Source organism: Hyla sarda, chromosome 9, assembly GCF_029499605.1.
Source record: "Hyla sarda isolate aHylSar1 chromosome 9, aHylSar1.hap1, whole genome shotgun sequence".
Lineage (NCBI taxonomy): Eukaryota > Metazoa > Chordata > Amphibia > Anura > Hylidae > Hyla > Hyla sarda.
The window spans coordinates 15,689,373-15,714,980 of record NC_079197.1 but is presented as its reverse complement, the minus strand read 5'-3'; the positions used below and the strand labels follow the sequence as shown (position 1 = coordinate 15,714,980).

Here is a 25,608-nt window from a genome sequence, read left to right as displayed (position 1 = left end):
TGCCCATAGCAACCAATCAGATCGCTTCTTTCATTTTTGAAAAGGCCTCTGAAAAATGAAAGCAGCGATCTGATTGGTTGCTATGGGCAACACAGCAACTTTTCCTCTGGACGGGTTTTGATAAATCTCCCCCATTGAGTTTAATATTATAATAATTATACAATTTACAGTAAGGAATGTAATAAACGTAGCCACCGGCAGACTACGGTCAGTCCATGGAACATAAGGGTACGCTCACACCTGCGTATTTTGCTGCACATTGTCTGCTGCTGATTTTCCAACCCGTTAAATTCGATAGGTAGCAAAATCAGCTGCAGAAAATCTCCCACAAAATACGCACGTGTGAGGGCGTACCCTAAGGCCCCAGTCACACGGCGGAATGTCAGCCCGGAAAATTTCTGCCGCAACGGAATTTTCGAGTGGGATTTTTCCGCCAGAGATTCCGCTCGGATATTCTGTTGTGTTCTGTCTTGGCCTAAAACATCCCAATCTGCTGCATATGGGCACTGTACAGAGTTTGCCTGGGGGGGACACAGATATGTAAAGAAACCAACTGGCACCCCAATAGCCGTGCTAGGTCCTGAGCTGGGCCCTAAAATTGTTAAAAGGGGTAGAAAACAAAGGGGCAGAAAACAAATGTTTTAAAAGCATCTGATGTGAGAAAGTTATACAGATTTGTAAATTACTTCTATTTAAAAATCTTAATCCGTCCAGGATTTATTAACTGCTGTATGCTCCAGAGGAAGTTGTGTAGTTCTTTCCAGTCTGACCACAGTGCTCTCTGCTGACACCTCTGTCCCTGTCAGGAACTGTCCAAAGCAGGAGAGGTTTGCTATGGGGATTTGCTCCTGCTCTGGACAGTGAGAGCACTGTAGTCGGACTGGAAAGAACTACACAATTTCCTCTGGAGCATACAGCAGCTAATAAGTACTGGAAGGAGTAAGATTTTTAAATAAAATAAATTTACAAATATATATAACTTTCGTGGCACCAGTTGTTCCCCTTTAATAATGGTGACCTTCCCCTTTAATTACAGGCCGGGGTTCTTATTGCTGGTGTCAGTGCTCAGACAGGCTTAATGAGATTTACAATCGGTTCCAAGGGTCACATAACTTTGGTAGTCCGCCAGTCCCATTTTTTCCCCCCACAAACAACGCACATTTTTTGCCATTCAACCAGAGTTAATCCAAGCTGATATTTTTAGAATTATTTCCTGGTATCTCCGGTATGTTTGCTACTGCATTTCTTTCTTTATGTACCAGGAGCTCCACCTATAACATGTATGTGCAAGTCATATAGGGCAAAAATTAACCCCTAGGTTCAGTCAGTGACCCGTAACGCTGTCGACATACAATCCAGCTACACCAAACCGATGGTCGACCCTACAATAAAGGGGAATATATCTTTAAAGGAACACTAACTCCAAAAGTAAAAAAATTTAAATAAAAAAAAAAAAACTGCGCCACTTTCATATCATTACGTGAATTCCTCCAAAGATCTCAAATCTGAAGATGTGAGATAAAAGTAGTTATCATGGGGGCAGGGATTTCAAAGATTTCCTGGCAGTAATTCCAAGAGGTCGGAAGGGGCTGATAACAGGGAACAAAATCCCTCGATCCACTTGCACAGAATTCGGAGATACGACAGACTAGTCGTAATTAAAACCGGAGTCATCGGTGACTCAAGGGTTAATCCCATAGAAACTAAATATATGGCAAACAATAACTGGTTTATACAAGAAATGCTTATGGCATTACCAGGTCATCTTGGTATATGGGTTCTGAATCAAGTTTTCCTGTATACACGTGCTTCCCATTTCCCCATTCCTACAGAAAAAAAAAAATAAAAAATTTCCATCCTATTATTGTTCCTGATTTCCACTCTTTGCGGCATCTTTCCAGTCTATGGCTATTTTATGGCCACCAGCATCTTCAGGCCGAGTACAGGCTGGCATCAATGGCATTGTATGGCTGGGTTCATACAAAGTATTATATATATATATATATATTTATTTATTTTTTATTTATTTCTTTTTTAAATAAAAAATCTGAAGCAGGTCCTAAAACAGAATGTTTCCCAATCAGAGTGCCTCCAGCTGTTGCAAAACTACAACTCCCAGCATGTCCAGACAACCAAAGGTGATCATGGAAATAGCATAGACCACTGTTTCCCAACCAGTGTGCCTCTAGCTGTTGCTAAACTACAATTCCCAGCATGCCCGGGCAACCGAAGGCAGGCATTGAAATAACATAGGCCAGTATTTCCCAATCAGGGTGACTCCAGCTGTTGCAAAACTACAGCTCCCAGCACGCCCGGACAGCTAATGGCGGACACAGAAATGGCATAGACCAGTGTTTTCCAACCATGGTGCCTCCAGCTGTTGCAAAACTACAACTCCCAGCATGCCCAGACAGCCGAAGGCGATCATGGAAATAGCATACACCACCGTTTCCCATCCAGTGTTCCTCTAGCTGTCGCGAAACTACAACTCCCAGCATGCCCGTACAGCCAACGGCGGTCATGAAAATAGCATAGGCCAGTGTTTTGCAACAAGTGTGCCCTTAGTTGTTGCCAAACTACAACACCCAGCATGCCCGGACAGCCGAAGGCTGTCCGGGCATGCTGGGGGTTGTAGTTTTGCAACAGCTGGAGGCACTCTGGTTGGGAAACACTCACATAGACTCTCAGTTTCCCACTCCCTGAGCCCAAAAAGATTGAACTCCAATAACAGATATAGATCAGGCAACTTATACTTTTTTTTATACATTGAAGTCATTGGGTAGGAAAATTTGAAAAAATCTGCAGCAAAATACGCATGTGTGAACATACCCTAAACTTACAAGATGTCCCAATCCACCAAACATCCATATACTGTATTGGCCCCAGAATTTATATTATAATATATATCAGTAAACACGCAGGGCCCGGGAGTTACTCCAGATTATACGTTACCAGTTCAGGGCCCATTGTAGGGTAAATACAGGTTTGGCGCCAGGCCCTTTGGTCTATTCAGCGCCACCAATGTTGCAGAAAGATGACATAAACTATTTTTCAGACTAAATCCCCCACCGACCGCACCGCCGCCCGTACCTGTCTCCTTGCCATACACCTGGAGTCTCTATGAAGCTCTTTACTCAGCAGCTGTTCCTGGCAGGCACTAGAGGAGGGAGTGGTAATAGGACAGGAGGTATTGTATGGTGCGGAGAGGTTGTGAGTGACAGCGCGGGAGGAGGGGGTTGTACGGAATATACTGTGTGAACCGAGTAGTAAGGAGACGACAGAGAACAAACACCCAGCTGTATCTCAGTGTGGTGACACAAGGGAGCGGAGCCACCTCTGTGCTGTGTACCTGCCTAAGGGAAGGTTCACACTAAGTCAGTGCTCCCATTAGTGGAATCCTGAGTGTATGTTCACACGGCGGAATGTCCGTGCAGAATTCCACCGAAATATTCTGTGGGATAGCGGGGTGCAATGCAAGGCAGATGTTGTAACCCTGGGGGCAGGTGTTATTAACCCCCTTCTTGTCGTGACGCCAGGGCATGGTTTAGCCTTAACCACCCAAAGGTAATACCGCTGGTCCTGGGCTAGGCACCGACGCCAAGTTACGGACAACGGTAGGTAGCTTTACTGAGGGTAGACCGGTGATACAGTCTATGCAGTACAGCCAATATCCCAAGGAGGTGACCAGTGACACAGGGGGACCTCGCAGGCTTGCTGAGACTTGTAGTATGTAGAGACACTTTAGTGCAGGCCACGGTGACTACCGTATTTTTCGCCGTATAAGACGCACTTTTTCTTCGCCAAAACTGGGGGGAAAAAGTCGGTGCGTCTTATACGGTGAATACACCCCTATGGCGGCGGTCCCTGCAGCCATCAACGGCTGGGACCCGCGGCTAATACAGGACATCACCGATCGCGGTGATGCCCTGTATTAACCCTTCAGAGGCGGCGATCAAAGCTGACCGCTGCGTCTGAAGCGAAAGTGACACTAACCCGGCTGTGATTTCACCGCGGCGGTCCCGAACAGCCCTACTGAATAGCCGGGTTAGTGCTTACAGGACACCGGGAGGGACCTTACCTGCCTCCTCGGTGTCTTCTCCGTTCAGGGATCCCCTGTATGGCCGGCGCTCTCCTTCCTCGTCATCACGTCGTCGCGTACGTGCGTCGGCGTGCGTAACGACGTGATGGCGGCGACGGAGAGCGAGGATACCCGGCCGGCAGCAGAGACGTTCTGGAGCGACGGGGACACGGCGACAACGATGGAGCGACATCCAGGGCAGCGGTGACGGGTCCGGAGTGGCGGGGACACGTGAGTATTACCTCCTATGCAGTGGTCTTCAATCTGCGGACCTCCAGATGTTGCAAAACTACAACTCCCAGCATGCCCGGACAGCCAACGGCTGTCCGGGCATGCTGGGAGTTGTAGTTTTGCAACATCTGGAGGTCCGCAGGTTGAAGACCACTATTGGGTTCAAAATCTTTAATTTTTTAGATTTTGCACCTAAAAATAGGGTGCGTCTTATACGCCGGTGCGTCCTATAGGACGAAAAATACGGTATATAGAAGACTTTACTTCAGTTGGTGCCTGTTGGACCGGCCAAACCTCCGCAACAGCTAGAGTAGGCCGAGGCACTTCGGTTGGTGCCCGCTGATTAGGCCAAATCTCCTTGACCACGAGAAGTAGGCCTGGGCACATCCTCAGATGACTCTGGTAGGTATCTTGGAGCCATAGCAGGCGCCTCAGGCATGAAGACCTCCTCTCGCGCAGTACCTTTTACTTTTGGTGGCAGCAACCCAAAGGGATCTGCGTCCCAGTCGTCCGAAGGGAAATAGGCAAATGGAATCTGCGTTGGGTTCTTTGGACAGGTCACCTCAGCTGCCCACTCTCCTCTCATGCTCTGCACAGGCGTGTACTCCACAATCTCCCCGCTGTCAAGAGAATGCATTGCTGCGGGGGAGATAGTCCCTTTGTATTGGTTTAGCTTTAACCACCCGAAGGTAATACTGGTCCTGAGCTAGGCCCGGGGGCAATGAAGACACCGACGCCAGGTTACGGACAGCAGTAGCTTTACTGAGGGTAGACAGGTGATACAGTCTTTGCAGTACAGCCAATATGCCAAGGAGGTGACCAGTGACACAGGGGGTCCTTGCAGGCTTGCTGAGACTTGCAGTGTGTAGAGACACTTTAGTGCAGGAAACGGTGACTTGTAGAACACTTGACTTGACAATTGACATGTCTGCAGACTTGAGGCCTCCAATGCTCTGGACACACTCTGAGATGACTGCACTGGACCTCAGCCTTGGTTTTATAGAAGGGCTGTCCAAGGAGCCCATAGGTCACTTGGGGCGTCACCTGGTCACTAATGCCTCCTGGGTAACAATCACATGGTAACAACTATTAAAGAAACAGTACATTTTATTATACAACTTATGTACATAGGGGATAACACATAAAAGGGGCCCTGAGGACATGGAGAGACTCTGCCTGACAGGGCAGGAGAAGTTCGGGGACACACCATCCCGTACTGGGCCACCACAATCCCGCACAGACATTACGCTGCAGCAGATTTTGATTTCAATGGGATTCTGCTGCACTGTGCACACGGTGGGATTTCCATGACAGATGAAATCCCGATTCTGGCGTCCGCAGAAAGAATAGATTTGTCTATTTTTTTCTTCGGATTCCGCTCGGAAATGCATTGCCGTCTATGAGACGCCGAATTTCTGAGCAGTCCTAGCGCCCACCAGCTCATGAAAATGTCTGCCCGTGTTTTCCAGGCGGACATTCTGCACATTTTCCGCTTTGTGAACATGGCCTAATACTGTTAACAGGAGCAGCAGACCCCATTGATTTCTATGACCGAGCGGAGTCATCTCGTGACTCCGTACAGGACCTTTGCACTATTTTCAATGGACTCAAAAACATGGGCCGCTGCACTTTTGAAGTAGTATGTAGGTCCTGAATAGCCATAGAAAACAATGGGGTCCGCTGTTCCCATTTACAGTATACTTAGGCATTCTGTTTTTTGACAAGATGCTGACAGATACGACTTAGGCCTCATTCACATTGCATCCAACCCGTTAAGGGCCCAATTGGCTCTTTTTATTTTATTTATATTTTGAGCCAATTGGATCCTAAAACGGGTCAGATGCAAACGGCTACTATCAAGATCCGACGGACCCCATTCACTTCCATGGGGTCAGTCGGTGATCCGGTAATTTTACAGGATTTTAGCAGAGGAAAAAATAGCGCTTGCACTATTTTCTTCTCCGCTAACCTCCCGTCCTTATGGCCGTATTGCTGACAGAACTCCGTAAAGCGAAGTCCAACGGCAATGTGAACGAGGCCTTACGGGAGCAGTAACGTAGTGTGAACTTGCCCTTTGACTCATATACTCTTCTATCTGAATACACTCTTTTGGGGTATGTTCACACTGCGGAATGTCCGCCAAGAAAAATTCCATTGTCAGCCAATTTAGGGACATGCCTATTGATTTGGGGAATGGTAAACAGTACATTTCACAGAGGACATGTCAAAAGTTTTCAATCGGTCGAGTGTTCAGACCATGACCAATTGTTAAAACAAGCAGAGAGAAAAGTGCAGTTGACCGTGACAATCCCATAGACATTACTAGTGATGAGCAGCAAACGCCGTATTCGAATTCGCTATATTTCGCGAATATTTGGACGAATATCCATCCTATATTCCCGAATTTCGCATACTCATTCATATTTTTTCCATGCGAAATCCGTACTAAAATTCACAAAATGAGCATGCGCGATCATATCTTTCAACTAACTACTTTCCTATTGGTTGCTAGGGATGTTGCTAACCTCAACTGTATTTGCATCCTTCTCATTGGTCCACAAGCTAAAAGAAGGGAGGGATCAGTGTCCTCTGGAAGTGCCGATACTCGCATAATTTACGCATTAAATTCGCATTCGCATATTTGCCTTCTTTGGACCACAAGCTGGAAGCAGGGAGGGATGATCACTTTTTTATTTACACAGTACACATCATTGTGATGTGTACTGTAAAAAAAAAAAAATATGAATATTCGTAGAAACGAATATAATTTGCCATATTCCAAATATTCGCGAGATCGCGAAGCGCCGATATTCGTGAAAAAATTTTACTACTCGAATATTCACACTAGGCATTACGTTGTAAGTTTGTCTCACTCTCGTCACAGCTCGTTCTAGCTATCGATTGTGGTCTGAATACTCTTGACTACTGTTTTCTTATCAAGAAATTGCGGCCTTTTTTTCTCCCATAGACTGCAAAAAATGCCAGAAAAACGCCATTTGTGCATGTAGGTTAGCGTATTTTTTTCCATCAACTCTTCAATAAAAATCCTTGGGTCAAGTGACGAAACAGTCACCTGACAATCATGTGACTTGTAATGAGAAAAACGCAGGGGATAAAACCCCAAACAAAAAACCCCAAGACTAATACATGCTATTTTTTTTTAAATATTCCTCAAAAAACAAACAAAACAAAAAAAACCTCCATAAATATTTCAGGGGGCAGAACAATGAGGGGCAGTTTTTTTTTTGTGGTATTTTTTTTCTGTTCGTAGCCTCATTGGGGAGAAAAAAAAGAACACTACGCAAAAAAGTATGTGTGATGGAAGCCGGGACTCAATCCCAGCAGCTTCTCATTGGCAAGCGCCATGGAGATGACACGTGGTGAGTAGAGATGAGCGAACTTACAGTAAATTTGTCACGAACTTCTCGGCTCGGCAGTTGATGACTTTTCCTGCATAAATTAGTTCCGCTTTCCGGTGCTCCCTTGGGCTGGAAAAGGTGGATACAGTCCTAGGAGACTCTTTCCTAGGACTGTATCCACCTTTTCCAGCCCACCGGAGCACCTGAAGGCTGAAATAATTTACGCAGGAAAAGTCATCAACTGCCGAGCCGAGAAGTTCGTGACTAATCTAATTTACTGTAAGTTCGCTCATCTCTAGTGGTGAGTATTATCAGCTGTGTCCACAGGGGAGGTGTGTGATGTGTCTGTCATGGATGTGCCACATTAGAGTTTCCTAACCAAGGTGCCTCCAGCTGTTGCAAAACTACAACTCCCAGCATGCCCGGACAGCCTTCGGCTGTCCGGGCATGCTGAGAGTTGTAGTTTTTCAACAGCTGGAATCACCCTTTTTGGGAAACACTGTGCCACATATAGGGAGGGATGGGCAAAAACACTAGGCCTCATATATAAGAACTAGTTGCTACAGAGAGTGCTGCTGCCCATAGCAACCAATCACATTGCAGCTTTCATTTTCCAGCACGTGTTAGAAGAAGTGATCTGATTGGCTGCCTCTTCAGTTGTGTCTAGTTTAGGACAATTTTCAGAAAGTTACAACTGGTAGACAATGGGGGAGATTTATCAAAGGATTTAGACAGTTCTTTTCTCGTCTAAAATTGTCGCAGTCTTAATATGTGCGAATTTTCAGCGATTTTTGCTTTAGAGGATTTTTAGAACATGATGCATTCTAGTCTATTTTAGATGGAAAAATGCATTGGTGGCGAATTTAACAATAGCGACTTTTCGGCGGAAAGCCGCATCTGCCAAAAGTACGCTGAAATGTCAGACCATGCTGAAGCAGGTTTAAATACAGTCTCAGGGTGCGTTCCCACCTGGCGTATTTTGCTACGTAATTGCTGTAGCATATTTTCCTACCCATTGACTTCAATGGGAAAATAAAATACGCAGCAGCAAATACGCAGTAAATACGCAGCAAATACGCCAGGTGGGAACGTACCCTAAGGGAGGGATCACACCCCTTTTTCAAGTACGGTTCCCGCATACGTTTTCATTATAGAAAACGTATGGAACCGTATTGAAAACCATATACATAGACAAATAATTGAAAACCGTATGCATCCGGTTGTGTACAGATTGATTGCAATACGTTTTTTTTCCCATACTCAAAACCGCGCTAGACGTCAATGGGAAATGCACATGTATACGGTTCCATACGGGAAACCATATATGGTTTTTACTTTGAAGATGTGCATTTGCATCCTAAAGTAAAAATGTAAAAAATTTTATTATTTTAAATAACATTTTCAAAAACGTATGTTTTTTTTTTTTAAAGTAAAAACGGATGGAACCGTATGCACTTTTAAAAACAGTGTACAGTTTAAAAACGCATACGGTTTTGTTTTTTCCCATATGTTTTCATACAGTTCCATACGTCTTTTTTGCCATACAGTTTTCTTTAGAAAAACTGATTGAAAACAGTATGGCAAAAACGTGGTGTGAACCCAGCCTAAACCGTAGATCCTGAAGTTCGTGCGCAGAATTTAATGAGAGCCGTGCGACTTTTGATAATTTAAGCGCACAATAGACCGGCCTTACGCTCTGTAGTTTGGTCTATATTGATAAATCCCCCCCACCCACCCCCATGTTCACACATGGGAAAGTCCACCCAGAAAATCTCTGTGCGGACATTCCACAGACTGCGGGCGCCGGCATAACATGCCAGTGCCAGGGCCGCATGGGAATGCGCCGTCTCACAGACGGCTATGTATTTTGTGCAGAGTCTGCAGAAAGAATGGTTCATTCTTTCTGCGAACACCGGAATCAGAATTTCCACGCTGGAAATATCTGGCAAAGAAAATCAAAGGTGTGCACAGCGCAGCTTTATCCCATTGAATTCAACAGGACTCTGCTGCTGCGGTATTTCCGTGCAGTATTCCAGTACTTTTTAGCAGCTGTATGCTACAGAGGAAATTATTTCCTTTTTGAATTTCTTTTTTGTCTTGTCCACAGTGCTCTCTGCTTTGTCCACAGTGCTCTCTGCTTTTTTATTTCCTTTCTGCCTGACCACAGTGCTCTCTGCTGACACCTCTGTCCATGTCAGGAACTGTTCAGAGCAGCATAGGTTTGCAATGGGGATTTTCTCCTGCTCTGGACAGTTCCTATTACAGGCATAAGGTGTCAGCAGCAGACAAGACAAAAAAGAAATTCAAAAAGAAAAGAATTTCCTCTGTAGCATACAGCTGCTAAAAAGTACTGGAAGGGTAAAGATTTTTTAATAGAAGTAATTGACAAATCTGCTTAACTTTCTGGCACCAGTTGATTTAAAAAAAAAAAAATGTTTTCCATCGGAGTACCCCTTTAATGAGGCAGTGTTGTTTTTGCGTTAATGACCGGGCCCCATTTTTTTCAAACTTGACATGTGGTAATAACTTTGGAATGCTTTTACTGATCCAAGCAATTCTGAGATTTTTTATTTGTGACGTATTGTACTTTATATTAGTGGTAAATTTTTGTACTTGAATGCAGCGGTTTTTGCGGAACAATCCAAAATATTGCATTTTTCTAGATTTAAAATTCTCTACATGGTGTTAATGGCGTTCATTGTGCGATGAACGCCATAAATGATGTTAGCGTTATTCTGTGGGTCTCTGCGATTATGACGGTAGGTTTTTGTAGTTTTTTTTTTTCCTTTTTCCAATTAAAATCCTTTTGTGTCCCATTTTCTGACCGAGTTGTGTGAGGGCTTATTTTTAGACGAGCTGTACTTTTTATTGGTCTCATTTCTGCTGTACTTGCTACCTTTTATTCATTTTTATTCCACTATTTTTGGAGGCAAGGTGACCAAAATTTGCATTTCTTAAAAAAAAAATGGTTTAGTGTTTACCGTGCGGGATAAATAACATTATTGTTTTCTTAAATAGGTTGCTATGAACAATTTGGCAATAACTATTAGGTATAGGTTTTTACACTTTTTTTTGTGTGAAAATATAGGGCTTTATTGGGAAAGGGGGATTTATTTATTTTTTTACACTTTATATGTTTTACATTCACACTACCATTGTCAACCGCCATATGGGACTTGCACCGCATCCCATTCATTTAAATAAGCCGTCTGGAGTCAGATAGTGACTTTGGTCGGCTCATTTTTGCACCGTATCTGGTTTTGTTGCCGGACTGGAACCCGTGGTTTGCCGTGGTTTCCAGTTCTGCAATAAAACTGACACAGTTAAAAAATGAGCGACCGTATCACAAAATCGTAGTGTGAATGCACCCTTAGGCCATGTTCACACGTCTGGAATTTCCGGGCAGAATTCCGCCAGAGATTCCGCAGCAGCAGAGTCCCATTGTATTAGATCCGATTTCCGTGTCTGCAGAAAGAATGAACCTGTCCATTCTTTCTGCGGAATCCGCATGGAATGCATTGCCGTCTATAAGATGGCGCATAGGACGGCATATTATGCCCGTGCCCACAGTCTGCGGAATGTCCGCACGGAGATTCTCTGTGCGGACATTCCAGATGTGTGAACATAGCCCGAGTCTTGGCAGTCGGCTCCTGCTGCCAATCTTTAGCAGCAAGCACTGTAGGATATTGGCAGGACCTATCGGTACGTCCTGTGACGGGAAATTACCCGATGCAAGAATGTACCCTTTCCATCATGGGGAGGAAAAGGATTAACAGTATTTGGGTACGTTCACACGAGCGGATTTTTTTGCAGGTTTTCCGCTGCGCATTTGAAAGTGGGCGGGCTCTTCTCGGCTGTCCGCAGCAGATTTTCCGCAAGCCCCATTAAAGTCAGTAGGGACTGCGGCGGATTTTCCGCAGCGTAAATTCCAACGCGGAAAATCTGCTGGGGACAGCCGAGAAGAGCCCACCCACTTTCAAATGCGCAGCGGAAAACCTTCAAAAAAATCCGCTCGTGTGAACGTACCCTAATTCTGTGCAGATCACTTTCCAGAAGCCTCCTCATCATCATCACAGACAGAACAGGAAGTCTCAGCTTAGTTTTAGACCTTGTGGCCAGACAGAAAATACCGCAAAACTTCAGAATGATTTTCTAATATAGATAGTAGAAAATTAGAAAAACATCATCAAAAATTTCAATCCAAAAAGAAGTTTTTAATTTAAGAATTTTATTTTAAACAATAGGTAATTTTCTGAGCGAATAAGCCCAGATTTATTAAACTGTATGAGAGAAAAAATAGAGGGATTTTCCAACAGCAACCAATCACAGCGCAGCTTTCACTTTACCACAGCCCGTTAGCTGAGCTGTGATTGGTTGTTGTGGAAAAAATCACTCTATTTTTTCTATTACACAGTTTGATAAATCTGGGCCATATTCCCTTTACTTCGGTAAAAGAAAAAAAATGGGGTCCCCACAATCTCCGGGATGGGACCCTGGCGCTCTCAGTGAGGAGAGCATGTCTACCGGTAGACAGCACGCACTCCATTCATTTCTATGCCGCTGTCTGCAGGATGTACACCGAAAATTTAAAAAAACATTTATTTTTATTTTTTTCAATTTTCAGTGTACATCCTGCAGACAGCGGCAAGGCATTTCCGGGTAGATTTCCAAGCAGAAAGAATTGATATGTTGATTCTTTCTGCAGAGGCCGGAATCTGAATTTTTGCAGCAAGCGTTTCCACCGTGCAGCAAAATTCAATTGAAAACATTTTCCGAAAAACTGAATTTTTCTGATAGATTTCACCCAGTGAACATGGTATCAAGACAAAAAAAAAAAAAAAAAAAATAGTGTATTTGGGTACGTTCAGACGAGCGGATTTTCCCAGCGTATTTCGATGCGGATCCGCCACTGAAGGACCCCTATATGCTGGCTTTACATGTGCCTGTTCGGAGTGGCAATACGCCGCTACGTGCAGACACACTGAAAAGATGTGCAAGTCTCCCCGCATGCGCGGGTGTACTCGCACACATCGCGGCCGCTCCCCCTGCTCAATGAGCTAGGCCGAGAGCTGCCGCGATGTGCGAGGATACTGCGCATGCGCGAGGCGACTCGCACATCGCAGTGTGTCTGCTCGTAGCGGCTTTTTTTACCGCTCAGAGCAGGCACATGTAAAGGCAGCATACAGAGGTCCTTCAGCGGCGGATCCACAGCGAAATACGCTAAGAAAATCCACTTTGAAGGGGTCCTTATCGTGACTATTGTGTGTACACGCTCCTTATCGTGACTATTGTGTGTACACACTCCTTATCGTGACTATCGTGTGTACACGCTCCTTATCGTGACTATGGTGTGTACACGCTGCTTATTGTGACTTTTGTGTGTACACGCTCCTTATCGTGACTATTGTGTGTACACGCTCCTTATCGTGACTATTGTGTGTACACGCTCCTTATCGTGACTATTGTGTGTACACACTCCTTATCGTGACTATCGTGTGTACACGCTCCTTATAGTGACTATCGTGTGTACACGCTGCTTATCGTGACTTTTGTGTGTACACGCTCCTTATCGTGACTATTGTGTGTACACGCTCCTTGTCGTGACTATTGTGTGTACACGCTCCTTACCGTGACTATTGTGTGTACACGCTCCTCATAGTGACTATTGTGTGTACACGCTCCTTATCGTGACTATTGTGTGTACACGCTCCTTATCGTGACTATTGTGTGTACATGCTCCTTATCGTGACTATTGTGTGTACACGCTCCTTATCGTGACTATTGTGTGTACACGCTCCTTATCGTGACTATTGTGTGTACACGCTCCTTATCGTGACTATTGTGTGTACACGCTCCTTATCGTGACTATTGTGTGTACACACTCCTTATCGTGACTATCGTGTGTACACGCTGCTTATCGTGACTATCGTGTGTACACGCTGCTTATCGTGATTTTTGTGTGTACACGCTCCTTATCGTGACTATTGTGTGTACACGCTCCTTGTCGTGACTATTGTGTGTACACGCTCCTTACCGTGACTATTGTGTGTACACGCTCCTCATAGTGACTATTGTGTGTACACGCTCCTTATCGTGACTATTGTGTGTACACGCTCCTTATCGTGACTATTGTGTGTACACGCTCCTTATCGTGACTATTGTGTGTACACGCTCCTTATCGTGACTATTGTGTGTATACGCTCCTTATCGTGACTATTGTGTGTACACGCTCCTTATCGTGACTATTGTGTGAACACGCTCCTTATCGTGACTATTGTGTGTACACGCTCCTTATCGTGACTATTGTGTGTACACGCTCCTTATCGTGACTATTGTGTGTACACGCTCCTTATCGTGACTATTGTGTGTACACGCTCCTTATCGTGACTATTGTGTGTACACGCTCCTTATCGTGACTATTGTGTGTACACGCTCCTTGTCGTGACTATTGTGTGTACACGCTCCTTACCGTGACTATTGTGTGTACACGCTCCTCATAGTGACTATTGTGTGTACACGCTCCTTATCGTGACTATTGTGTGTACACGCTCCTTATCGTGACTATTGTGTGTACACGCTCCTTATCGTGACTATTGTGTGTACACGCTCCTTATCGGGACTATTGTGTGTACACGCTCCTTATCGTGACTATTGTGTGTACACGCTCCTTATCGTGACTATTGTGTGTACACGCTCCTTATCGTGACTATTGTGTGTACACGCTCCTTATCGTGACTATTGTGTGTACACGCTCCTTATCGTGACTATTGTGTGTACACGCTCCTTATCGTGACTATTGTGTGTACACGCTCCTTATCGTGACTATTGTGTGTACACGCTCCTTATCGTGACTATTATGTGTACACGCTCCTTATCGTGACTATTGTGTGTACACGCTGATCATGGGAAAACATTTTTTTCTCCCTGTTCCTTCACAGTAAACCATCCACGTATATGGCCGACTAATCATTATGGCGCGTCTGTCTGACTGGAGCCATCGGAGGAGATTTATCAAAACCTGTCTAGAAGAAAAGTTGCTGAGTTGCCCATAGCAACCAATCAGATCGCTTCTTTCATTTTTGAGAAATGAAATTAAAAGAAGCCATCTGATTGGTTGCTATGGGCAGAAATTAAAGAAGCCATCTGATTGGTTGCTATGGGCAACTCAGCAACTTTTCCTTTGGACGGGTTTTGATGACTCTCCCCCCATCATCTTCATGTGTACAGCCTATGGGTATAGGCGGACGTGTGTCTGACAAGGTAATGGCGCAAATAAATACGTGTCCCAGCATGCGTGTATAATTACCTCCATGAATGGTGATACAATGGGGCACATATCACTAAATGTATAGTATAGCCTGGTCTCTAGATCAGTGTGTCCCAACCAGTGTGCCTCCAGCTGTTGCAAAACTACAACTCCCAGCATGCCCGGACAGCCTTCGGCTGTCCGGGCATGCTGGGAGTTGTAGTTTTGCAACAGCTGGAGGCACACTGGTTGGGACACACTGATCTAGATGATAGAAGAAAAGGGAGGGAGAGCCGGGATAGGGAGGGACAGCCTTGCATTCCTAGCCCATTACCTGTCAGACAGCTGTATGTGACGCACGCTTCCTCACCGCGGACACCTAAGAAACTAGGACTATCCTTCCTTCACACCTAGCAACCTGCCGGTATTAACCTGTACTGTGCAGATACAGTCCGCCACACATATACTTAAAGGGGTACTCCACTGGAGAACATTTTTGTTTAAATCAACTGGTGCCAGAAATCTAAACAGATTTGTATATTACTTCTATTAAAGTAATCTTAATCCTTCCAGTACTTATCAGCTGCTGTTATGATCCACAGGAAGTTCTTTTCTTCTTCTTGTTCTTTCCTTTCTGTCGGACCACAGTGCTCTCTGCTGACACCTCTGTCCATTTTAGGAACTGTCCAGAGCAGGATGAAAATCCCCATAGCAAACCTCTCCTGCTCTGGACAGTTCCTGACATGGACAGAGGTGTCAGCAGAGAGCATTGTGGTCAGGCAGAAAGGAAAGAAAAAAATTCCTGTGGATCATAGAGAAGCTGATAAGTACTGGAAGGGTTTAGATTTTTTAATAGAAATAATTTACAAATCTGTTAAATTTTCTGGCAACAGTTGATTTAACTTTTTTTTTTTTCCCAGTGGAGTACCCCTTTAGGGTCTATTCACACGTAGAGTATTCTGTGCAGATTTGATGCACAGGATTTTCTGCTGCAGATTTAAATGTAAACTGAATGACTTGAAATCCTTGTTCATCAAATCTGCGCAGAATACTGTACGTGTGAATAGACCCTTAAAGGGGTACTACCGTGGAAAACTTTTTTTTTATAAATCAACTGGTGCCAGAAAGTTAAACAGATTTGTAAATCACTTCTATTAATAAATCTTAATCCTTCCAGTACTTTTTAGAAGCTGTATACTAAAGAGAAATCCAAAAAAGAAATGCATTTCCTGTGATGTCCTGACCACAGTGCTCTCTGCTGACCTCTGCTGTCCATTTTAGGAACTGGAGAAAATCCCCATAGCAAACATATGCTGCTCTGGACAGTTCCTAAAATGGACAGCAGAGGTCAGCAGAGAGCACTGTGGTCAGGACATCACAGGAAATGCATTTCTTTTTGGATTTCTCATTAGTATACAGCCCCTAAAAGTACTGTAAGGATTAAGATTTTTTAATAGAAGTGATTTACAAATCTGTTTAACTTTCTGGCACCAGCTGCAATACCGGGCACAACCTTCACACGGAAGTGGCGCTGTTTCTAAAAGAAATGTCACTGTCCCAATAAGCTTGATAGGTGGGATCTGAGCCCCAAATTGATCTTTCTGCCTCTAGTCCGGTGGTCTTCAAACCGTGGACCTCCAGATACAGTAGGTCGGAGTGCCACACTTTCGGAATTGCTGCTTTAGTGGGAGCAATAGCGCTTACTCCGGAAATGACCCCCATTCTCCCCAAACAACAGACAGAAACACAGACCTTACATAAGTCCACAAATAATGATAGGATTCCCAAAAAACAAGCAGCCGAAAATTGTCTACAAGTATAGTCATGCAGGGTAGTAGGATTCAGGTGCACAATGTATATATGGCTCCAGGATACATACGGGTTGTGTCTGTACAATGTTTGGCTCCTGCCATAAGGGGGAATTCACCATTGTGTAAATCAAGTTATTTTTTTTCCTGCCCTTTGCCTACGTGTACGTCAGGTGCACCTCCCCAAAATGTATCAAAAAGGCGCAAGTTCTTCATAAATAGCTAAATAGTGTAGATCTCTTCACTAGAGCGAGTGATTCAATGTGCAGCAGCTACCACTGCAAAAGTGAAAGCCCTCTGAACTTCATCCGCACGGCTCATTGAAAAAGAACGGACGTGTAAAGGTTGCAGAATTTTTGCATACGTCACCCATGGCTCAAAATGTGCGACAATTAAACACCAAAAACCAGGATAAAACCATTAATACATTTCCCTATTGTCTTGCAATGGGCTACAACATTGGGGCTCATTAATATTACACACTAGCAGAGTATCTGGCGTTACCCGGTCTCCTGACCTAAGCCTAGTGGTAGAGGAAAAGCAAAAATGTCCTCGTATCCCGACCTCATATCCTGACCTAGAGGAAAAGCAACAATGTCCTCATATCCTGACCTCATATCCCGTCCTCATATCCTGACCTCATATCCCGTCCTCATATCCCATTCTCATATACCATCCTCATATCCTGACCTCATATACCGTCCTCATATCCTGACCTCATATACCGTCCTCATATCCTGACCTCATATCCCATCCTCATGTCCTGACCTCATATACCGTCCTCATATCCTGACCTCATATCCCATCCTCATGTCCTGACCTCATATACCGTCCTCATATCCTGACCTCATATCCCATCCTCATGTCCTGACCTCATATACCGACCTCATGTCCTGACCTCATATCCCATCCTCATATCCCGATCTCATATACCGACCTCATATCCTGACCTCATGTACTGTACCATCCTCATATCCTGTCCTCATATACCATCCTCATATCCCGACATCATATCTCGTCCTCATATCCCGACCTTATATACTGTACCATCCTCATATCCCGATATCTTATGTTATCTCATCCTCATATCCCGTCCTCATATTCCATTCTAATTTCCCTACTTCATATCCTGACCCTCTATCTCAACCTTGTATCCTGTCCCAGCACTAACTATACTCTGCACCTACCAGACAGTCGGCACGATGTTTAAAGGGGTACTCTGCTGAAAAATTTTTTTTTACTCAACTGGTGCCAGAAAGTTAAACAGATTTGTAAATTACTTCTATTAAAAAATCTTAATCCTTCCAGTACTTCTCAGCTGCTGTATGCTCCACAGGAAGTTTTTTTCTTATTGAATTTCCTTTCTGTCTGACCACAGTGCTCTCTGCTGACACCTCAAGTAGGAGCAAATCCCCATAGCAAACCTCTCAGAGGTGTCAGCAGAGAGCACTGTGGTCAGACAGAAAGGAAATTCAAAAAGATAAGAACTTCCTGTGGAGCATACAGCAGCTGATAAGTACTGGAACGATTAAGATTTTTAAATAGAAGTAATTTACAAATCTGTTTAACTTTCTGGCACCAGTTGATTTAAAAAATGTTTTCCAGTGGAGTACCCCTTTAAGGTTGATTTCACTTTACCATATTTTAGTTGACATATAAGTAACGTGTACCAGGTTTTATAGAAATATCTCCATATAGATAAATGTCCAATAGAGCCCTGCAATAATGACTAGGTCAGTGTTTCCAAACCATGGTGCCCCCAACTGGTAAAAAACTACAACTCCCAGCATGCCCGGACAGCTGAAGGCTGGGAGTTGTAGTTCTGCTCCAACGGGAGGAACCCTGGTTGGGAAACAGTAGTCATCATGGCTGACATGGTTCTTCCCACTGGGGGATTTTCCAGCTTTATACACCATTTCCCTGAACACTGGTTCATGCTAGGAATGGGGAAACCCCCAAGTGGCACGCAATCCCCCCCCCCCCCCCCCAACAAAAAACCTGACACTGAATACCTGCGTCTTATTGAGTTGACTTGGGTTATAAAAGTTGGATTGTTTTATCTGAGGGAAAACCAGCACTATGTGAGAGGCGGCTGCATGTCTGCTACACTAGAAGATATGCTCAGCAAGTCTGGAAAAGCTGGGTGGTAGGTATTTAACCCACATCGGTTGTCACCCAGCTTTCCTAGCAATAGACGATTTGTGAAGTGTCAGCTCTGCAGGCTGGGAGCCAATTCCAGGCGTTTATGGCACAATAAAATCTGTGGGCCGGCCTGGACTGGAGTCCATGGTCATCAGCGGGGAGGCTCCTTATAAGGAGAGCGGAGGAGAAGCTGTTTACTTTATGCAGAGAATGCAGGACAGTCATGGAACCAGTGCAGACAGGCAGCAGATTACCCCCCCCCCCCCCACTTAACCCTTCCAATGCAGCACTGAGCAGCAAATTCTCAGGACGTCACTTCCTGCAAATGAGAGACATATGTGTAATATTGGTGTCACCCACAATGAGAGACATATGTGTCACATGGTGGGGGGAGGGGAGGGGGCTGCAGGCTCTATAATCAGGAGCAATAGGATTAGGGTAAAGGAATTAGTGTCCAGCCCTGTAATGTGCCAACAAGCACTCCCTGGCACTGCCTGATTTAACCCTTGTGGTCCCCTCTCCCATCTTATATCTCTTATACTACCTGGTTTAACCCTTGTAGTCCCCTCTCCCATCTCATATCCCTTACACTGCCTGATTTAACCCTTGTAGTCCCCTCTCCCATCTCATATCCCTTACACTACCTGATTTAACCCTTGTAGTCCCCTCTCCCATCTCATATCCCTTACACTACCTGCTTTAACCCTTGTAGTCCCCTCTCCCATCCCTTACACTGCCAGGTTTAACCCTTGTGGTCCCCTCTCTCATCTAATATCTCTTACACTACCTGGTTTAACCCTTGTGGTCCCCTCTAATATCCGTAACACTGCCTGGTTTAACCCTTGTAGCTGCTTTTCCCCATCTCATATCGATGACACTGCCTGGTTTAACCCTTTAGCCCCCTCTGCTTGCTCATACTACTGGGCAGTGTCTAGTTCAGTGGTCTTTACACTGTGCGCCTCCAGCAATTGCCAAACTACAATTTCGCAGCATGGGAGCAATGGTTTTGCAATGGCTGGAGGTCCACGGTTTGGAGACAAAGGGTCTGGTTTAACCCTTGCAGCCCCTTCTCCCATCTCATATCTGTGGAACTGCCTGGTTTAGCCCTTGAAGCCTCTCTCCCTTCTCATATCTCTGCCATTGTCCAATTTAACCATTTGCAGCCCCCTCTCCTTTTTAACACCCCTGCTCTATTAACCCTGTCCTTGCCCCACCCCTCAGCTAACCCCGTTATTGCATGATAAACTTATTTAACCCTTGCAGCCCCCACTTTTGGTTCATAACCCTGACACTGCCTGATTTAACCCTTGTAACTCCTCTCGCTGCTTATACTACTGGGCACTGCCTAGTTCAGTGGTCCCCAAACTGTGGAGAACCAGCAGTGGCAAAACTACAACTCCCAGCATGCCGGGACAGCCAACGGCTGTCCCGGCATGCTGGGAGTTGTAGTTTTGCAATGGCTGGAGGTCCACGGTTTGTAAACCCTCTTCCATCTCATTTCCCTGACACTGCCTGATTTAACCCTTGCAGCCCCCTCTACCTCTATTTTTTTTTTTTATACTGCTTTAACCCTTTCTCCCTGATCATGACCCTTTCATTGCTGCAGCCCTCCCCTCTATTAACCCCCGTCACTCCAGGACGTCCCCTCAAATCACTACAGCCGTCTGTCCTGGAACCTTTCACCGGGCGGGGATTTATTAACCCTGTCGTTGCCTGGTGCTCCCACATTAACCCCCCCCCCTCTCCATTGCCTTGCTCGGGACCGGACGCGGTCCCAATCCACGCCCTCCCGGGATGACTCGCGTCCTGGCCCGGCCTCCCGCCTGCCCCCAGCCCGTCTGATCAGAAAACAAGGAAAGTCCCAGGGATCGGCGGAAGTTTATCCTCTGTCCAGACCGGGGCTGGGCTGCATCGGGGAGTGAGTCTCTACAGGAGCGCTGCACAGAACCCCCGACCCAGAACCGCGGACCCGACCCAGAACCCCCGACCCAGAACCGCGGACCCGACCCAGAACCGCGGACCCGACACAGAACCCCCGACCCAGAACCGCGGACCCGACCCAGAACCCCCGACCCAGAACCGCGGACCCGACCCAGAACCCCCGACCCAGAACCGCGGACCCGATCCAGAACCGCGGACGCAGCCCGAGCACCATGGGCGCCGCCGCCCTCCTCCTCCTCCTGCAGCTGCTGCTGTCCGGCTCCTCCGGCTTCAATCTGGACTCCGACAGCCCCGTTGTGCACTCCGGCCCTGAGGGCAGCTACTTCGGCTTCGCTGTGGACTTCTTCCTCCCCAATCCCAGCTCTTCATTCCTGCTCATTGGGGCCCCCAGAGCCAACACGTCCCAGCCTGACATCACCCAAGGTGGAGACGTGCAGAAGTGCGACTGGAGGAATGCCAAGTGCCAATCCATTGTCTTCGACTCCACCGGTAACCGATACTATAACGTCAACGACCCCATAGAATTCAAGTCCAACCAGTGGTTCGGGGCATCCCTGAGGGCGAAAGACGACAAAATCCTGGCCTGTGCCCCCCTGTACCACTGGAGGACCCAGCAGAGGAAGCAGGAGAGGGAACCTGTTGGGACTTGTTACTTAAAAGATGGAGAAACCATAGTAGAATATGCGCCCTGCAGGTCCAACGCCAAGCACGATGCCCAGGAACAAGGCTTCTGCCAGGGCGGATTCAGCGTGGATTTTACTAATGCCGACCGGGTGCTGCTGGGTGGGCCTGGAAGCTTTTACTGGCAGGGGCAAATAATTTCTGACAAAGTGGAGGATATCGTAAAGAGCTACGATCCCAAAATCTACAGCACTACCTATGCCAATCAACTGGCCACACGTGCCGCCAGCCCCCAGTACGACGACAGCTACTTGGGTTACTCGGTGACAGTCGGGGACTTTAACGGAGACAATGTTGATGACTTTGTGTCAGGGGTTCCCAGAGCCGCAAGAACACTAGGAATGGTGTCCATTTATGACGGGCAAGTTATGACGTCACTGTACAATTTCACAGGCGAACAGATGGCGGCCTACTTTGGTTATTCGGTTGCCACCACCGATATAAACGGAGATGGTCTGGTGGACTTATTTGTTGGCGCCCCTCTTTTTATGGACCGAGGTTCAGATGGCAAGCTTCAGGAAGTCGGGCAGGTGACTGTTTACACTCAGCAAAGCAAATCTGGCCTTCAGATGTTGACCAAATTGACAGGATTTGATCTGTTTTCAAGGTTCGGTAGTTCTATTGCCCCCCTGGGTGACTTAGATCAAGATGGTTTCAATGACATTGCAATTGGTGCTCCTTACGCAGGAGAAACTAAAAGGGGCCAAGTCTACATCTACAATGGCAGGAGCTCTGGAATTAGCACAACACCATCTCAGGTTCTGGAAGGTCAGTGGGCATCTAAAACCATGCCAGCCAGCTTTGGCTACTCGCTGAAAGGAGCCACCGATGTTGACGAGAATGGTTACCTAGACCTGGTGATTGGTGCCTTTGGGGCTGATAAGGCCATACTCTACAGGTCTAGGCCTGTTATTACCGTCAATGCAGTATTGGAAGTGAACCCATCACTCCTAAATCCCGATAGTAAGACATGTAGCCTTCCTAGTGGAGTTCAAGTCTCCTGCTTCGATGTCAAATTCTGCCTGAAAGCCAGTAGCAAAGGCAATTTACCCCAAAACCTGGCATTTAAGGTAGAACTCTTACTTGATAAGCTTAAGCAAAAGGGTGCAGTGAGGCGGGCGCTGTTTCTCCACACAAGGCAGCCCACCCATTCTAAGGACATGACTGTAGTAAATGGGGGTGTCATGCGTTGTGAAGAATTAAAGGCATATTTACGGGATGAGAGCGAATTCCGAGACAAGCTTACACCTATCACCGTCTTTATGGATTACCAAATGGATTACAAGGCGGCCGCTGATTCATCTGGACTAATGCCAATATTAAATCAATTTACCCCTGCCAACCTCACTAAACAGGCCCACATCCTGCTGGACTGCGGCGAGGACAACATCTGCAAGCCAAACCTGATTCTGTCTGTAGAAAGTGAGCAGAAACAACTGTATATTGGAGATGACAGCCCGCTGACCCTGCTGGTAGATGCCCAGAACCAAGGCGAAGGGGCCTACGAGGCTGAACTTTTTGTCCATATCCCAGCCCAAGCGGATTTTATTGGGGTTGTCCGAAAGAATGAATCCTTGTCAAGGTTATCCTGCGCATTCAAGACAGAGAATCAGACGAGACTTGTTGTATGTGATCTCGGAAACCCCATGAAGGCCGGCACAAGGGTGGTAGCGGCCCTTCTCTTCAGTGTTCATCAGCTGAATGAGATGGATGCCACTGTCAACTTTGATCTCCAGATACAAAGCTCAAACCAATACAACAATACCAGTGCCAAAAAATCCCTGCAGATAGCGCTGGCCGTGTTGGCAGCAGTTGAAATAAGAGGGGTCTCTACTCCCACTGAAGTTTTTCTACCGATTGCCAACTGGGAACCCAAAGAAAACCCAACAACAGAAGAAGACGTTGGCCCACTTGTCCAACATATCTTCGAACTTCGAAACAATGGACCTAGCACGTTCAGCAAAGCAATCCTTAATATCCAGTGGCCTTACAAGTACCAAAGCAAAACCTTACTCTACATTATTCAGTACGAAATCGATGGTCCAATGAACTGTACGTCTGATGTTGTTATTAACCCCCTCAACCTCCCACCATCCAGTTCCTTGGCAGATGACCTTAAAAATGTCACCCGTAATGAACGTAATCGCAGAGATCTTCCACAGGTGGATGGAGACGTACAGACCCTAAGGTGTGGAACAGCCCAGTGTCTTAAGATCGAGTGTCACGTGGAACGTGTCGAAAAAGGAAAAAGTGCAATTCTCTACATCCGATCAAGACTATGGACACCAACCTTTATGAACAGCGAGAACCAAAATCATTCCTACTCCCTAAAGTCCTCTGCCACATTCCAGGTCTTGGAATTCCCATATAAAAACATGAACCTTCCTGATATAAACAATTCTACGGAGGTCACTACTAACATTCTATGGGTTAACCAGTCATCCGGGGCCCCCGTGCCCATCTGGGTCATAGTACTTGCAGTATTATCAGGTTTGCTGCTTTTGGCTCTGATGGTCTTTATAATGTATAAGCTCGGGTTCTTCAAACGTGTACGTCCTCCTCAGGAGGAAACCGAGAGAGAACAGCTTCAGCCTCAAGAAAATGGCGAGGTAGCCACAGACGCATGAGGCCATCGTTCCTCTTCTTCAGGACTGATGTTTAGTTCCAAGCTGACACGACATCATGGGAACATTTTAATGGATAGACCAACGTAGCGAACCAATTCGGGACTGAAGAATATATTGAGTAGGTAGCTTTTTTTTACGGTGGTGGATCCTAGACTGTAAATAGGCTCCGATCTAATGAATATTGCTTCTCATCATGGCTGATCCAACCACGTTTAGAACAGGGCCACTTTTATATATGAAGGTGAAATATAGGTTATCCATAGGTGGATGCATCCCTAATATTTGGTAGAATGTTAAATGAGATCCTACGTATCTCAATGAGCCCTGGTATCTGACCAAAAAATATTATTTAGGTCATGAAAACGTATACATTTCAAATGTTACAAAGTGTATATAGATGAATTGTGACATGTTTAATTCCTTTAGGGGTTCTCGCATTGGTTCCATTTGCATCCTCATGGCTGAGGGTAACGTGGCCCTCCTGGGGAATATACCGATGTCGTTATGTTTTATGCCTATTTTGCTTTATTCACTATGCAGATTTCTTTGTTTAAATGGAGATCACGTAGCATGCGTACAGCAGTGTGGGTGGAAGTGTAGAGAGGTGAAGGTCTCACTAGGAGAACATATGGAAACTGGTATCGTTAAAGTGGTACTCTGCAGAAAAACATTCTATTCCCTAGTCAAAGGATCTCCGGGCCGGCAGCTGCGGCATCCGGAACGCGAAAGCTTGGAGCTTCCGTGTTGGCGGTATTACGCCACGCCCCCTCCATTCATGTCTATGGGAGGAGGCGTGACGGCTACGTAGTAGCCGTCACGCCTCCTCCCATAGACATGAATGGAGGGGGCTTGGCGGCTGTAGTAGCCAGTCACTTGGCACAAAGCGGAGTTTGCTCGGGTGACCGGGTGCTTTGCGGAAGATCGTGGGGACCCCCGCGATCAGACATCTTATCCCATATCCTTTGGATAGGGGAAAAGATGCTTTTCGACAGAGTACACCTTTAAGTTGCATTAGCTTTTCCATGTGCCAGAAACACTGGGATACATTTTTGACATACTTGGAATAGTTTCTATTAGTGGGTGTGATCTGTAATTGTATCAACCCAAAATATTTACCTCACAGATAACTTTTTGATTCTGCATCAGTTTTGGCCAAAATTTTTGTTTTTTAGATGGTCTTAGGACGGGAAGGGGGCAAAGCTTAAAGGGGTACTCCACTAGAAAACTTTTTTTTTTTTTTTATTGGTGCCAGAAAGTTAAACAGATTTGTAAATGACTTCTATTAAAAAAATCTTAATCCTTCCAATAATTATCAGCTGCTGAAGTTGAGTTGTTCTTTTCTGTCTGGCAACAGTGCTTACATCTCTGCTTGTCTCGGGAACTGCACAGAGTAGAAGAGGTTTGCTATGGGGATTTACTTCTACTCTGGACAGTTCCCGAGACAGGTGTCATCAGAGAGCACTAAGACAGAAAAGAACAACTCAACTTCAGCAGC

The 25,608-nt window shown here is 45.7% G+C and overlaps 2 protein-coding genes across 2 annotated transcripts in view; one reads left to right on the top strand and one right to left on the bottom strand.

The window, feature by feature from the left end:
* FGD1 (FYVE, RhoGEF and PH domain containing 1) overlaps positions 1-25,608 on the bottom strand; it is a 187,949-nt gene that overhangs the window by 41,210 nt on the left and 121,131 nt on the right. The gene's annotated exons all lie outside the window — the stretch shown is intronic.
* ITGAV (integrin subunit alpha V) lies at positions 20,692-24,869 on the top strand. Its single transcript, XM_056537757.1, has one exon. It carries the CDS (start codon positions 21,018-21,020, stop codon positions 24,111-24,113), a length of 3,096 nt encoding a protein of 1,031 aa, XP_056393732.1. The 5' UTR covers positions 20,692-21,017; the 3' UTR covers positions 24,114-24,869.